This window comes from Hyaena hyaena, unplaced genomic scaffold (assembly GCF_003009895.1).
Source record: "Hyaena hyaena isolate Hyena2069 unplaced genomic scaffold, ASM300989v1 scaffold_41, whole genome shotgun sequence".
NCBI classification, from domain to species: Eukaryota; Metazoa; Chordata; class Mammalia; order Carnivora; family Hyaenidae; genus Hyaena; species Hyaena hyaena.
Genome location: NW_024080673.1, coordinates 2,062,738 through 2,078,303, shown reverse-complemented (window position 1 = coordinate 2,078,303; position 15,566 = coordinate 2,062,738). Strand labels below are relative to the sequence as shown.

The following is a 15,566-nucleotide window of genomic DNA, read 5'->3' as shown; positions in this document are numbered from 1 at the left end:
TTGGTATGCAGTTTCACTTGGTGATCTTCTTCCCTCAGGAGTATTTTCACCACACAATATGAGACTTCCCAGGAAAAGAGGGTTCCACTATCAAGGGAAAAAAGGAGGGTCCTTGCAAAGGTCCCTGAGCACAGCTATCCATTCCTTATCAAAATAGCCCTGCTGCAAATTAACTGTTAATGCCGAAATAAATCAACGTCTCAACTAACCTAGTGCTAAAAATTTCCACCAATAAACATTACTTAGAGTGGAGGCATATTTCCATCCCCTGTAAAATGCAAAGATGCTATCTGACTGACGTCTTAATTAATCATACGTCATGCTTTCAGGTGTAAATTTTACCTAAGATTCAGGTTCCGGCAGATTGGAACAGAGGAGGCAAAGGATGGAAAAGCCCAGGATCTCAGCCCACGGGAAGATCGGAATAAGGGAACACAATCGTGAGACTAAGAACCCAGAGGAGTAATAGGAATATTCCCGTCAGCTAGCTCTGCTCCCGGCACAGCCTGAAAGTCATGCACAGGTATCCATCTTTCCTTGCTGGTGCTAAGATACTAGAGAACAAGCTTCTGGCCCCTGTGCCAACAAATAATACTGAAGATCCTGGTGAGTTACTAAAGGACTGGCCCCGATCTCTATTTCAGTTATGGGAGGGTGTAGCTAGCTAAAGCAGCCCCTCTCATTCCTCTCCTGAATGCAGTGCAATGCCCACTTCATTTTAGCCCTCTCCGTACCACAGGCAAAAGTTCACCCCAGAAAGGATGAACATGTATTTTTCTAAAAGTGAAATGAAAGTTCTAGGAATTTAGGCTTTGTCAAAGATGGTACATGTAGCTAAATTCAAATCAAATCCCATCTTAAGAGAAAAGCCCGTGTTTTTGCATAATCACTATGCAACTTTTATACAAAGAAATCACTGTAATGGCAGCAACTTCATCTCTTGGTAAGTAAGCCAGCTGCTTTCTATGAAAATAACCCAACAGGAGACTGTAAACGTATTTCTTTTCTTTTTTCCAGCATTCCTAAGAGGACCGGAGAAAAAGAATCAGAGTGCAGGTAATAACTCTCACCCAAAGAACAAAGCAGTTAAAGAAACACTGTAATATGAAATTGTGTCCTCCAGTTTCTGCATCCGAATGTCAACTGTGCCAGAAAATTCAATGTGAATGGATTTATGTGAGATGCAAAAGAAAAATAATTCTTATTACAATAACCATTGAATATAGACAAAGAACACAGATTGGATCAGTCTGCTATACAAACATCATCCCATTTCTTCTTACATCAAAGACATCTTGCTCTAAAAATAGTCAAAAGATCTAAGGAGAGAGACACAGAATCCAGAACCACGTCAACAATGTGAAGTTTTTTCGTCTTGCCCAGGGCTTCTTTCTGCCAAGTCATTCATCTTCCTCAATGAGTTCTTCGGCACTCCTTAAATACTGTTTATTCTCTCTCCACCCACCCAACTTTCCCAAGTAAATTCTTCGTAAGAGGCAACATAAGAGGCTGGTACCTCCAGGGAAAATTGTTAAGGAAGAAGGACCTTACCACTTCTGGGAGCAGCCTAGTTGAGAGGTCATGGATGGCTTTGACCACTATGCATATGGAGGACAGAAGGAATATCACCCCCAGGATGACACAGGCTCTGTAAAGAAACAAAACATTGAGAGTCTTAACTGTGAGAAGTCTACTCTGCTGATTCACACAGCAACACAACACAAAAGGCACTGGTACCCAACCACAAAATGCCACACTCCGACCGTGACTGCCCATAGTCTCAGAATTGATACTGAATCATTTCTAGAAGATAATTTAGACTGTTATTGGCAAAATTAACCCCCTGGGAAAAGGCTCACTATCCTACATAATCTCAGAGCATCTCATGAATGCTGGCATGGGAGGAACTTCAAGGCCATTAAATCTATCCCTTGGGGCCAGCAACACATGTTCATCCTCTTCCAGCTGGAGGGTTCAGAGTTTAACAGCAGAGTGAAGACTCTGACATGAGACATCCCAAGTTTTACCATTTAATATGCTTGCTTTTGGCCCAACGACTGAACTTCTTTTAGCCTCTATATCCCCACCTGTAAAATGGGAATAATATTTCCCACCTGAAGATGAAATGAGCATCAGAAAATAATCCATCACTGTTGACTTCAACAATGGAAAAGTCTACTCTGGCTATCTCTTTCTGATATGACTTGACAGACACCACTGTATTTTCCCAAAGATAAAAAGGAAGAATTATTAGTAACAACAAAAGACAGAGTGTTTATGCCAAGTAGGAGTATAATTCTTTAAAAAGAAAGGAGAGGAAAGAAGGAAGGATGAGATCAACCAAGACATCACAGGAGGAGGCAAGAGCAAGTTAGGGATGAGCCCAAGGGAAAAATCAAAGGATGTACAGCCAGGGGAATAGGGTGGGGGCTGGTAAGAAGTCTGTGGGAGCTCAGGACATAGGAGCTCTCTCTCTGGCACACTAGACACAGCAACTTGCAAGAGAAATAAAGATGAAAAATGAAAGTAAAAAGGAGAACTTGATGATAGTAACACAAGAGTCAAAACACAAAATGAAAACGAAAAAAGAGGAAAAAATGAATGACTATAGTTAGCTCTAGGGCATTCCTATCCCAACCTGATGTCTCTATCACTTGGCTACCTCCTGAGCCCTCTCCCCTTAGCTATCAAAGAAAACCATTTTTCTTTTTTCCATCTTGGAGTCCCTTCTCCGGATTAACAAAACGGCCTCAAACTGCCCACATAACATTGAAGTAACACCCGCTTCGAATCCTACTGAGCCTGTGGACAGACATGATACCCCAAAGCTAAAAGTCAGATATAATCAGGTAAACAAGGTTGCATGGAGCCCACTCAGTAGGCTTCTAATGCATACTCTAGTTGTAGGCTTTAGTCTTTCAAAAACACAGACAGAAAGAAGGGATCATTGCAGACTGGTGCAAAACACAAAATATAGAAATTGTAGAAACACAATGAATGGGTGAGGGATCCTTGTACACACTCAAGCAAAAGAGGGTCTGGCCCTGTGAGTCAAATGGGCTATCCACCACAGGTGCATACATCCTCATAATGAGCCTGGGGGAGAAAACACGCTCAAGATGGAGAAGAGATACTTTGGCACTAAGTATTCACTGATGCAGTGGCGGAGGGAAGAACACTGATGTGAGGCATAGGGCCTGGGGCTGGTAACCCCAGTCCTGGCAGGACTATGGGGCAAAAGGGGCTGCAGCCAAGAGAGGTATCGTGAGGGAATGAGGTACATCCACTAGAGGGTCTTTAGTGATGAGATACTGGAGCAAGACCAAGGGCTCGGGGAATCCATGCCCCAGTGCACTGGCCCAAGACCCACCTGTGCCTATGGGGAAGCCTGCTATGGGCCAGCTGTGACCAGCACTTGAAGCAACCACTCCTCTCCGCAAAGACTATGAGCAGTTCCATTTACAGGAAAAGAGCCCCAAGTCAAGCCTCCAATATACAGGTTGTGATGTACTTTTCTCAATTCAAAAAACTTCCTGAGTGCCAGAGACACTGTCTGTGATTCATTCTTTCAGATAAATTCAGCCACCAACTCAGTGCTTCTCAACCCAATGGCATACTGCACTCACCTTGGAGGTGTGTGTGTGTGTGTGTGTGTGTGTGTGTGTGTGTGTGTTGAACAGCTGCTCAGGGACCACTCCAACTGTACCAGAATCTCTGGGGATGAACCCAGACACCTGCATTTGTTTGAATGCTCCCTGGTACTTCCCACATGCACTGGAGCTGGGAGCCCTGCACCTAAACCCAGGTGAGGCCCTATCCTTAGGGAGCTTCCACTCTGGTGTGGAGGCCACAACTCCCTGGACAGAAGGCAAGGAGGAGTGGTCATCCCAGCTGGTGAGGGGGGAATAGGTGTAATGATGTAATAGGTGTAATGATCCCTAAGGGATGTGTAGTATATTTACTGAGCAGCTTTTTCTCTCTGAGGCACAAATAGGGCAGCCTCCACTTAGGGTGCTACACCTTCTAAAGACAGTTTATTACAGTATCTTCAGGAAGTTTCATCTCCATACTTCTCTGGAGTGGGGAGATGGGGGAAGAAATGAATGTCTGAGCTGCTTGCTGACAGGGAACAGTAATGCTACAGGATTTTCTCCAGATCACTGCAGACACACCACTGCAATGCACAAAAAGTGGACTTGAATTTTGTTGACATTTCTTAAGGAGACAGATATAAAGGATGTGATGGTCGCCTCACATAGTATCTTGCTTATAGATCTTTAATCAAAATTACATTACAAATCCCTTAAGGGCAAGAACCATATTTTTTTTTTATTTTTTTTAATGTTTTATTTATTTCTAGGAGAGAGAGAGAGATCGTGAGCAGGAGAGAGTCAGAGAGAGAGGGAGTCACAGACTGAAACAGGCTCCAGGCTCTGAGCTGGCTGTCAGCACAGAGTCCGACGCGGGGCCCGAACCCATGAACTGCGAGATCATGACCTAAGCGAAAGTTGGATGCTTAACAGACTAAGCCACCCAGGCACCCCTAGAACCATATTTTTATATCTCAGTGTCAATGGGGGCACATAGCAAGTGCTTCATACACATCTATAGAGTGGATGTAGTCACTAACTGATTAAGTAATGATGAGCTGATTTCTAAGTGTTCCCACATAGAGTTTAAAGGACATCAACTACTTACCAACACACACGTGAAAGGGAAAGACCTTAACGCTAGCAAAAATGCCTATGACATAGCCCACATTGTAAAACCGCTCTGAAACATAATGAAAATCCAAAAAAATTGATGGTTTGGTTTATTAATGTTGAATCTTACCAAAATATAATCATATTTTCTTCACAACTATACCTGTGAATATTCTTAAAAATGTTTTAAAGCCCTATTTTCTTCTTTTAAATGTGTTGCGAATTCAAAGCCACAGTCACCCTTCCTTCAACAGTGCTGGGAGCTTGCCTGTCAAAACTGCTCCCACAGCCTCAACTAGCTATTATTAGCAGAAAGTGTGATGCTATTTTTTTAACAATTTATTAATAATATATTGTGTTTACATAGCAGCTTTGTCCTCAGGCACTCAGAGTTCTGCACATCAGCTCATAAATGCCCTGGAGGCCACTCCAGATTTCAGTTTCTGTTTTTCTGCTATTTTCAAGTCTGAGAAGGAAAGAAGTGTGTTTCATAAACATAAGTGGTCAAAATGGGAAAGTCAAGGAATAGGAGGCTTGCCCAATGTCACCCAAGAAGTTTGAAGTCCACTCACATACAACCCACTCTCCTGACTCCTTCCCAGAGGCCACTCTGGCCAACCACCTGGCCACTAGAAGGTTCTCAGCATCCATGTCACATCTTCACATCTCTACCACCTTGGGACTGTGATGGCCTCCAGAATGCAGGGAAGATCTGGGTCAGGAGCCAACACTAAATATACAGCTGCTGCTTCTGCAAGTGTATGCTGCTTCCTGGTTTGGAAGGAGGGTAACTGCCCCATCAGCACATCCTGGCCTTTACCCGGAAAGCCTAGCCTGGCAAGTAAAGGGCAATGTGTCTATGGGCCTGACAGCCAGATCACTGGAATGACACAGATTCCTTCCTCCTTCTGCCCAAACCCCACAGGTGAAAAACATTATGAGTCAGAAAGAGGTAAAGGCATTGCCCCCATTAACATAATCCCCCAAAGGAACACAGACTGAAGTTGAATTTAACCAGGACCACTGGATATGCGTCAGAGAGTGGTCTATGAATCAGAAGCACCAGCATCACCTGGGAACTTGTTAGAACAGTAAATTCTTTTTTTTTTTTTTCTTACAAATAGTTTATTGTCAAGTTGGTTTCCATATAACACCCAGTGCTCATCCCCACAAGTGCCCTCCTCCATTCCCATCCCCCCTCCCCCCACATCCATCAGTCCTCAGTTTTTGTCAGCATTCAAGAGTCTCTCATGGTTTGCCTCTCTCCCTTTCCCCCACCATTTCCCCCCCTTCTTCTCCCCCATGGTCCTCAGTTAAGTTCCTCCCAATCCTCCTATACGTGCAAACATATGGTATTTGTCCTTCTCTGCCTGACTTATTTCGCTCAGCATAACACCCTCAAGGTCCATCCATGTTGCTACACAGGGCCAGATTTCATTGTTTCTCATTGCCATGTAGTATTCCATGGTGTAGATAAACCACATCTTCTTTATCCATTCGTCTGTTGATGGACACTTAGGCTCTTTCCATGTTTTAGCTATTGTTGAGAGTGCTGCTATGAACATTGGGGTACATGTGCTCCTATGCATCAGCATTTCTGTATCCCTTGGGTAATTGCTAGAACAGCAAATTCTTGAGTCCACCCCCGACTGGCTGAATCAGAAACTCTGGGGATGGGGTCCAGCGATCTGTGTTTTAGTAAGTCCTTCTGGTGTTTCTGATGCACAGTCAAGACAGAGTCTGCATTAGTCTTGCCCAAGACACATTTAACATCTGAAAGAAGACTGGTGAAATCTACAGAAATGATTAAAGCTACTGGCCATCTCTTTTTTCTTCTGCTAAAGGCTACAAAGTGCTCATTGTGCACAGCATTGTAATTCTATGAGTAATCTTGCAGCAAGCCTTTATTTTCTTACCTCTGAAATTCTAAGGGCAAAACCTACTGACAGATACTCTCACATCCAAAATGATGTCAGGTTGAAAGTTTGGTCCCTTATCAATTGTTGGTTTGAAGGTCTGTGGTTCACATTAATAAAGCATAAGTCTTACACCAATTCTACGTTATTTTCCATCAGACCCAAACAGCCAAACAGGAGAAGTTTCGTCTAGTCATCCCCTACTTTACAAAAGACCTAAAACACAGGAGCCCTGGTAATTAATCAGTTCAATCCACAGCTTGAAGTGTCTATGTTTTATTTATCATCTTTCACCCTGGTGCCCAAAGCACTTGTAATCTGGGCCATCGTTCAAATATGAAGTAATGAAAAATAAAAGACTGTCAAGTGATGAGCATACACACAGTACTTAGAGAGGCACATTGGTGTTATTTTACTCTATCTAGGTCCTCTCTCGCTCCATGTGTTCTTCCATTTTCAATAAAGCCATAAAGTCTGTTTGGAGGCAGGATAGAGGGAAGGAGAAAGTGAGCAATGAATGATTATGAGCCATTCCTCATTCTCTATAATGGCTATGGCAAACATTTGACTCAAGATCACCATCTTCCTCTTACCCTTGATTTCCCTAAACTCTAGATCCCATCTTTCCTACTCACATTCTCCTCTCTCTTCTCTACCTTCCATCCATCTGCTGCACTGTGCACAGGTTGTGATGTGAAGGGAAGTGGCTTGAATGAGGAATGGTCCCTCAGGCTAGAACTCTCTAGGCAAATGGTCCCTACCTCCCCCTGGTAAGATCATCCTCAACATGTAACCACCAACTCACACATAACCACTTTCCTCAACAAACAACCCTTTGTTTACATCTGAATGAAAGTACAAGTTCTAGAACCCACCCCAATAAAATCTCATTTACACAGGATTATTTTTTTCCTAGCTTCAATGTTAGGGACAAAAGTTAACACAGGGATTTATAAAAGAATGAGATTTTATAGCAACGCGGGGCACTAGAATTGTCTGTGATGATGGAGTTTTCTATTCTGCATTAGCCATATGTGGCTATTGAGTGCTTCAAATGTTGCTGGAGCAACTGAAGAAACGAAATAAGTCAGGCAGAGAAGGACAAATACCATATGTTTGCACGTATAGGAGGATTAGGAGGAACTTGACGGAGGACCATGGGGGAGAAGAAGGGGTGAAATGGTGGAGGAAAGGGAGAGAGGCAAACCATGAGAGACTCTTGAATGCTGACAAAAACTGAGGACTGATGGATGTGGGGGGGTGGGGGGGATGGGCATAGAGGAGGGCACTTGTGGGGATGAGCACTGAGTGTTATGTGGAAACTAATTTGACAATAAACTATTTGTAAAAAAGAAAAAAAAAGAAATTTTAATTTCAATTACTTTCAATAAATTACAATTTAAATGGCCACATATGGATAGTGACTACCATACCGTGCATCTCTAAAGGTTGCACTGAAAATACAGAGGTTCATCAGTGTATGTATATATGTATATGTATACCATTGTGTCTATATACACTCTTTATATCTATCTTTCTATCTATACTCTATATTTTCTTGATGAAAGGAAGAGAGGAAGGGAGAAAGGCAAGCCCAGAAGATAATTATCAGGTAAATTTATGTGGGCTGACAGGGCCTGCGGTAGATAATTTGCAAAGAGTCACCATGCCTTTAGCATCCTCCACTAATGAATGCATCACTTCTCTCTGACCAGACCTCCAACTCCCTAGGTTTACATGCCAAGTCTCACTCTTGTTCTCATCTAATGTCAGCCAATCCCAGCTATAGCTACTGTTCCACCAGAAAAAAACTGCATTTTAGAAGGGGATTTGTATTTGAGTCATTCACATTTTAAGGTCTACATGCCAAGCCCTGAAGCTAAGGACAACATCATCTAATCACAGCCTCCGGAGAGCACAAATGTAGGAAAATCACCAAAGGAAGTCATTACTTATGAATGTGAAAACGGGCAGGGAACAAAATGAACAAACAGACTAAGGTGGTGAAATACAACCTGGGGACAGAATGGGAAAGAAGGATGACTCTGCAGTGTGACATTTGAGTTGGGTCTAGAAGAATGGACAAGAATCATCAAGCAGAAAAAATGGAAGGCTAGAGAGGACACTCAATGCAGAAGGGACTTAATGAAGAAGACCTAGCACTGTGAGGCCCTGCTTCAGTGAAAATGCAAAGTAGAGAAGTTGCACATGGGTTTCTGTCCCTATTCAGGACAGATCACATGTTAGGCCACAAAAGGAGTCTCAATAAATTAAGACTTAAATCATATCAAGCATCTTGCCTGGCCAAAATGTTATAAAACTAGAAATCAATTACAAGAAAACAAGTGAAGAAAACCACAAACATATTGAGGCTAAACATGCTACACAGCAACCAATGGGTCAACAAAGAAATTGAAAAGGAAATTTAAAAAATCCCCAGAGAAAACTGAAAATAGAAATGCAAAGGCTCAAAATCTTTGGAACACAGCAAAGGCAGTTCTAAGAGGGAAGTTTGTAACAATACAGACCTATCTCAAAAAAAAAAAAAAAAAAAAAAAAAAAAAAAAAAAAAAAAAAAAAAAAAAAAAAAAAAAAACTGAATTTTATACCTAAATGAACTAGAATAGCCTGTCGTATAAGAAGGAAATAATAAGGACCAGAATGGAAATAAAAGAAATATAAACTAAAAAATAATATTAAATGAAACTAAAAGCTGGTTATTTGAATAGATACAGAAAATTGATAAACCTTTAGCCAGATTCATCAAGAAAAAAAAAAAAGAAGAAGAAGGGGCACCTGGGTGGCTCAGTCAATTGAGTGTCTGACTTTGGCTCAGGTCATGGTCTCATGGTTTGTGAATCTGAGCCTCATTGTCAGGCTCTTTGCTGCCAGTGCAGAATCCACTTTGGATCCTCTATCTTCCTCTCTCTGCCCCTACCCCATTCTCGTGCTCTCTGCCTCATAAATGAATGAATGAATGAATGAATGAAAGGAAAAAGAAGATTCAAATCAAATAAATAAAATGAGAAATGAAAGAGAACTTGAAATCGAAACTACAGAGATAGAATTATAGGCAATACTATGAAAAATTATATGCCAACAAATTGGACAACCCAGAAGAAATGGATAAATTCGTAGAAACATACAATATTGCAAATTAGATTTATGAAGAAACAGAAAACATGGACAGATTACAAATAACAAAATTAAATCAGTAATCACAATTTCCCAACAAAAGTCCAAGACTAGTTGGCTTCCTAAGTGAAGTCTACCAAACATTTAAAGAAGAATTAATAGCTTGTACACCTGAAACTAATGTAACACTGTACATTATCTATACTGAAATTAAGATTTGAAACTTAGTAAAATTAAAAAAAAAAGAATTAGGAACAGAGGTTCTGAAGAAGTAGGGGTAAAAAAATATGAGTTAATACTTAACCTTCTCGGTTAATATCCAGAATCTATAAGGAACTCACCAAACTCCACGCCCGAAAAACAAACAACCCAGTGAAGAAATGGGCAGAAGACATGAACAGACACTTCTCCAAAGAGGACATCCAGATGGCCAACAGACACATGAAACGATGCTCAGCATCCCTCCTCATCAGGGAAATACAAATCAAAACCACACTGAGATACCACCTCACGCCAGTCAGAGTGGCTAAAATGAGCAAATCAGAGAACTCTAGATGCTGGCGAGGATGTGGAGAAACGGGCACCCTCCTGCACTGTTGGTGGGAATGTAAACTGGTACAGCCCCTCTGGAAAACAGTGTGGAGGTTCCTCAGGAAACTAACAATAGAACTCCCTTATGACCCAGCAATAGCACTGCTAGGAATTTACCCAAGGGATACAGAAATGCTGAGGCATAGGAGCACATGTACCCCAATGTTCATAGCAGCACTCTCCACAATAGCTAAAACATGGAAAGAGCCTAAGTGTCCATCAACAGACGAATGGATCAAGAAGATGTGGTTTATCTATACCATGGAATACTACATGGCAATGAGAAACAATGAAATCTGGCCATGTGTAGCAACATGGATGGACCTTGAGGGTGTTATGCTGAGCGAAATAAGTCAGGCAGAGAAGGACAAATACCATATGTTTGCACGTATAGGAGGATTAGGAGGAACTTGACGGAGGACCAAGGGGGAGAAGAAGGGCGGAAATGGTGGGGGAAAGGGAGAGAGGCAAACCATGAGAGACTCTTGAATGCTGAGAAAAACTGAGGACTGATGGATGTGGGGGGGAGGGGGGGATGGGCATGAAGGAGGGCACTTTGGGGATGAGCACTGAGTGTTATGTAAAAACTAATTTGACAATAAACTATTTGTAAAAAAAAAAAAAAAAAAAAAACCCAAAATAAATAAACCATTTAAAAAAAAAAAATACTTAACCTTCTCAAAGTATTCCAAAAAATAGAAGAGGAAGGAATGCTTTCAATTTATTCTACAAGGTCAGCATTGCCCTGATAAACCAGATAAAGACACTACAAATAAATAAATAATTGATAGGCCAATATTTCTGATGAACGTACATGCAAAAACCCTCAACAACATATTAGCAAACTGAAGTCAACAGTGACTTAAACGGATCATTCACCATGGGCAAGTGAGATTTATTCCAGGAATGCAAAGGTGGTTCAGCATACACAAATCAATCAGTATAGTATACCATATTAACAAAGTGAAGGATAAAAATCATATGAACCATCTCAACAGATAAAGAAAAAGCATATGACAAGATGAAACATCTATTCATGATAAAAATACTCAATAAAGAGGATTTAGAGGCAACATACCTCAACATGATAAAAGCCACATATGACAAACCTACAGCTAACATACTCAATGGAGAAATGCTTAAAGCATTTCTTCTAAGATCAGAAACAAGACAAGGATGTCCACTCTCACAACTTGCATTCAACATAGTTCTAGAAGTCCTATCCACAGCAATCAGACAAGAAATAAAAGGCATCTTAATTGGTGAAAAAGATGAAACTGTCACTGTTTGCAGATCACATGATATTACATAGAAAATCCTAAAAACCTTCACACAAAAAAAAAACCTCTAGAAATGAGTTCAGTAAGGTTGCAGGATACAAAATTAATACAGAAATATGTTGCATTTATTTTTTTAATTTTAATTTATTTTTCTCAACATTTATTTTTGAGTGAGAGAAAGAGAGACAGAAAGGCAGACAGTACAAATGGGGGAGGGACCGAGAGAGAGGGAGACACACACAGAGCCCAACACGGGGCTTGAACCCATGAACCATGAGATCCTGACCCAAGCCGAAGTCCAGTGCTTGACTGACTGAGCCACCCAGACACCGCACTGTTTATTTATTTTTGAGAGACAGACAGATCATGAGTGGGAGAGGGGCAGAGAGAGAGGAAGACACAGAATCTGAAGGAGGCTCCAGTCTCTGAGCTGTCAGCACAGATTCTGACACAGGGTCGAACCCACAAACAGATCAGGCCCTGGGCCAAAGTCGGATACTTAATTGATTGAGCCACCCAGGAACCTTGTTGCATTTCTAAGCACTAATAATGAGGTGGCAGAAATAGAAATTAAGAAAAGATCCCATTTACAACTGTATCAAAAAAGAATAAAAAAACTAGGAATAAATTTAACCAAGAAGGTGAAAGACCTGTATTCTGAGAACCATTAGACAATGATGAAAGAAATTAAAACAAGATAAATGGAAAGGTATACCATGCTCACGAATCAAAACAATACTGTTAAAATGCCCATACTACCAAAAGTAACCTATAGATTCAAAGCAATCCCTATCAAAATGGTAATAGCATTTTTCAAAGACTTAGAACAAATAATCCTAAAATTTGTATGGAACCACGAACATCTCAAATAGACAAAACAATCTTTACAAAGGAGAAAAAAAGCTGAGGTATCACAATTCCAGATTTCAAAATATACTACAGGGGCACCTGAGTGGCTCAGTAGGTTAGGCGTCCAACTTCAGCTCAGGTCATGATCTCACAGTTAGTGGGTTCAAGCGCCACATCGGGCTCTGTGCTGACAGCTAGCTCAGAGCCTGAAGCCTGTTTCAGAGTCTGTAGCTCCCTCTCTCTCTCTCAGCTCTTCTCCCACTTGCGATCTCTCTCTCTCTCTCTCTCAAAAATAAAAACATAATATATATATATACATATATATATATATACACACACACATATATACATACATACATCTACTACAAAGCTATAACAATCAAAAGAATATGGTACAGGCACAAAAATAAGACACACAGATCAGTGGAAGAGGACAGAAAGCCCAGAAATAAATCTATGCTTATATGGTCAAATTAACCCACAACAAAGGAGATAAAAATACAGAATGGGGTAAAAAGTCTTTTTTGATAAATGGTGTTAAGGAAACTGGATGGCTACATGTAAAAGAATAAAACTGGACTACTTTCTTACATCATACACAAAAATAATATCAAAATAAAGACCTGCATGTAGGACCTAAAACTATAAAAACACTAAATGAAAACACAAGCAGTAAACTCTTGAACATCAGCGTTAGCAATATTTTTCTGGATCTGTTTCCTCAAGCAGGAGAAACAAAACCAAAAATAAGTGGGACTACATCAAACTGAAAAGCTTTTGTACAGTGAAGGAAACCATCAACCAAAGGGGAACCTACTGAATGTGAGTAGATATTTGCAAATGATATATCCAGTAAGAAGCTACTATTCAAAATATACAAAGAACTTATACAACCCAATACCAAAAAAACAAACCCCAAATAAAAATGCGCAGAGGACCTGAGTAGATATTTTTTTCAAAGAAGACCTACAGATGGCCACCGACATGTGAAAAGATATTCAACATCACAAATCATCAGGGATATGCAAATCAAAACCACAGTGAGCTACCTACCACTTCATACCTCTCAGAATGGTAGTATCAAAAAGACAATAAAAAAAGAGTTGGTGAGGATGTGAATAAAAAAGAACTCTTGTACACTCTTGGTGGGAAGGTAAATTGGCACACCCACTGTGGAAAACAGTATGGGGGTTCCTTATGATACAGATACCATATGATACAGCAATTCCACCTCTAGGTATTTACCCAAAGACAACAGGAATACTCATTTTAAAAGATACATGTTTACTTACATTATCCAAGATATGGAATAGAAGCAACCTGAATACCTATCAACAAATGAATGAATAAATAAGATGTGATATATAATGTGTGTATATATATATATATATATGTATAATACAATGGAGTATTAGTCATAAACAAAAGAATGAAATCAACGCATCTGGATGGCTTGGTCGGTTGAACCTCCAACTTCAGCTTAGGTTATGACCTCACAGTTTGCGAGTTCGAGCTCCACATGGAACTCACTACTGACAGCATGGAGCCCGCTTCAGATCTTCTGTTCTCCCTCTCTCTCTGCCCCTCCCCTGCTCATTCTTTCTCTCTCAAAAAATAAATGAACATTAATAATTGCTTTAAAAAAAAGGAATGAAATCTTGCCATTTGCAACAACACGTATGGACCTAGAGTATAATGTTAAGTGAACTAAGTCACTCAGAGAAAGACAAGTAACATATGCTTTCACTTACATGTGGAATCTAAAAACAAAAAAGCAGAAACATATCCAAAAGTACAGAGAACTGGTAGTTGCCACTGAGGGCCAGGGGGAAGGGCATGGATGAAACAGGAAAAGAGAACTAAGAGGTACGAACTTCCCCAATACCGTATAAAAGGACTAAGTCACAGGGAATGAAAAGTACAATATAGGGAATATAGTCAATAATATTCTGATATTATTGAAATAATATGTTACCACTTGGTGTGGTGGCAAATAATAACCACACTTAACCATGGTGAGCATTTTGTAATGTGTATAATTGTCAAATCACTGCATTGTACACCTGAAACTAGTAACTGTATATCAACTGTAATTCAATATTTTTAAATGTTTTAATTAAAAAAAAAAAAAAGTGGAAGTGCTATTCCTGGAGCATTTGGCCTAAGGAGAGCAGCAATGTAAGGGCCACATGAAGAATGTCCCTCTGTGTCCTCAAAGTCCCCTCAAAATGGCAGATGCAAAAGCCATGGCACACACAATGGCTCTTAGATGGTTACATGGACCAGAGTGTCATATTTAATAGTTTTGTATTTCAACATACAGAAGAATAACACTTGATTATCACCTCATGCCTTCAAAGATACTACTGGGAAAAGCTATGATTATATTTAGATAAGTAAGAGCATAGGTGGTATGCAGATATGGCAAAAATCTAGGTGAAACACACATGTCTGAATAACGATAGGAAGTCATGGAGGATTTTAAGCAAGGGAGACCCATGGTGTCATCTGGGCCTTACAAAGATCCTCTGACTGGGGGTGGGGTTTGACATGGTTGAAGGGAAACAAACTAAAGGCAGGGGATCAGTTGGGAGGCAATGCTAGTGGCCATGAACACAAAGTGATGACTCCGTACCTGGGGAGCAGGAGAGCTGAGAGGGATCGACAGGGAAAGACACAAGGAGCCTAAAGTGATCAAACTCGGAACTGACTAGATATGGACAGTGGGGAAGGACACAAGGACAACCCCGATTTTGAGACTGGCTGAAAGAGAAGAGGAGGTGACCACTGATGAGCAGGCAGTGCAAGGCTGGAGTGGGGAGCTGGAGGGAGTCAAGTTTGAGACTTGCTAAGCTTGAGGACGAACACCCAGGCAGCCAAATGAGCTTAGTGAGTCAGGGCCATCTCTTAAGCGTGGCCTCCCAGGGCCATTTTCCTGGGGCCCCCAGGTCTCGCACTACTGTTTCTGGGGTGTAGAGAGAGGGAGCGAGAGAAAGAAACAGAGAACAGCCATCCTAAGAGTGGCCAAACCCTACCTAACACCTGTACTTCTGATACACTGGGTCCAAGACCCAGGACCCAGGCTCTTTCAA

The 15,566-nt window shown here is 40.9% G+C and overlaps 1 protein-coding gene across 1 annotated transcript in view; it reads right to left on the bottom strand.

Annotated features, from left to right (window-relative positions):
* Positions 1-15,566, bottom strand: part of TMEM163 (transmembrane protein 163) — a 254,984-nt gene that overhangs the window by 46,810 nt on the left and 192,608 nt on the right. The window contains exon 5 of the mRNA XM_039229928.1: positions 1,552-1,648. Coding sequence (XP_039085859.1) covers positions 1,552-1,648 — 97 coding nt within the window. The remainder of the gene's footprint in view (positions 1-1,551; positions 1,649-15,566) is intronic.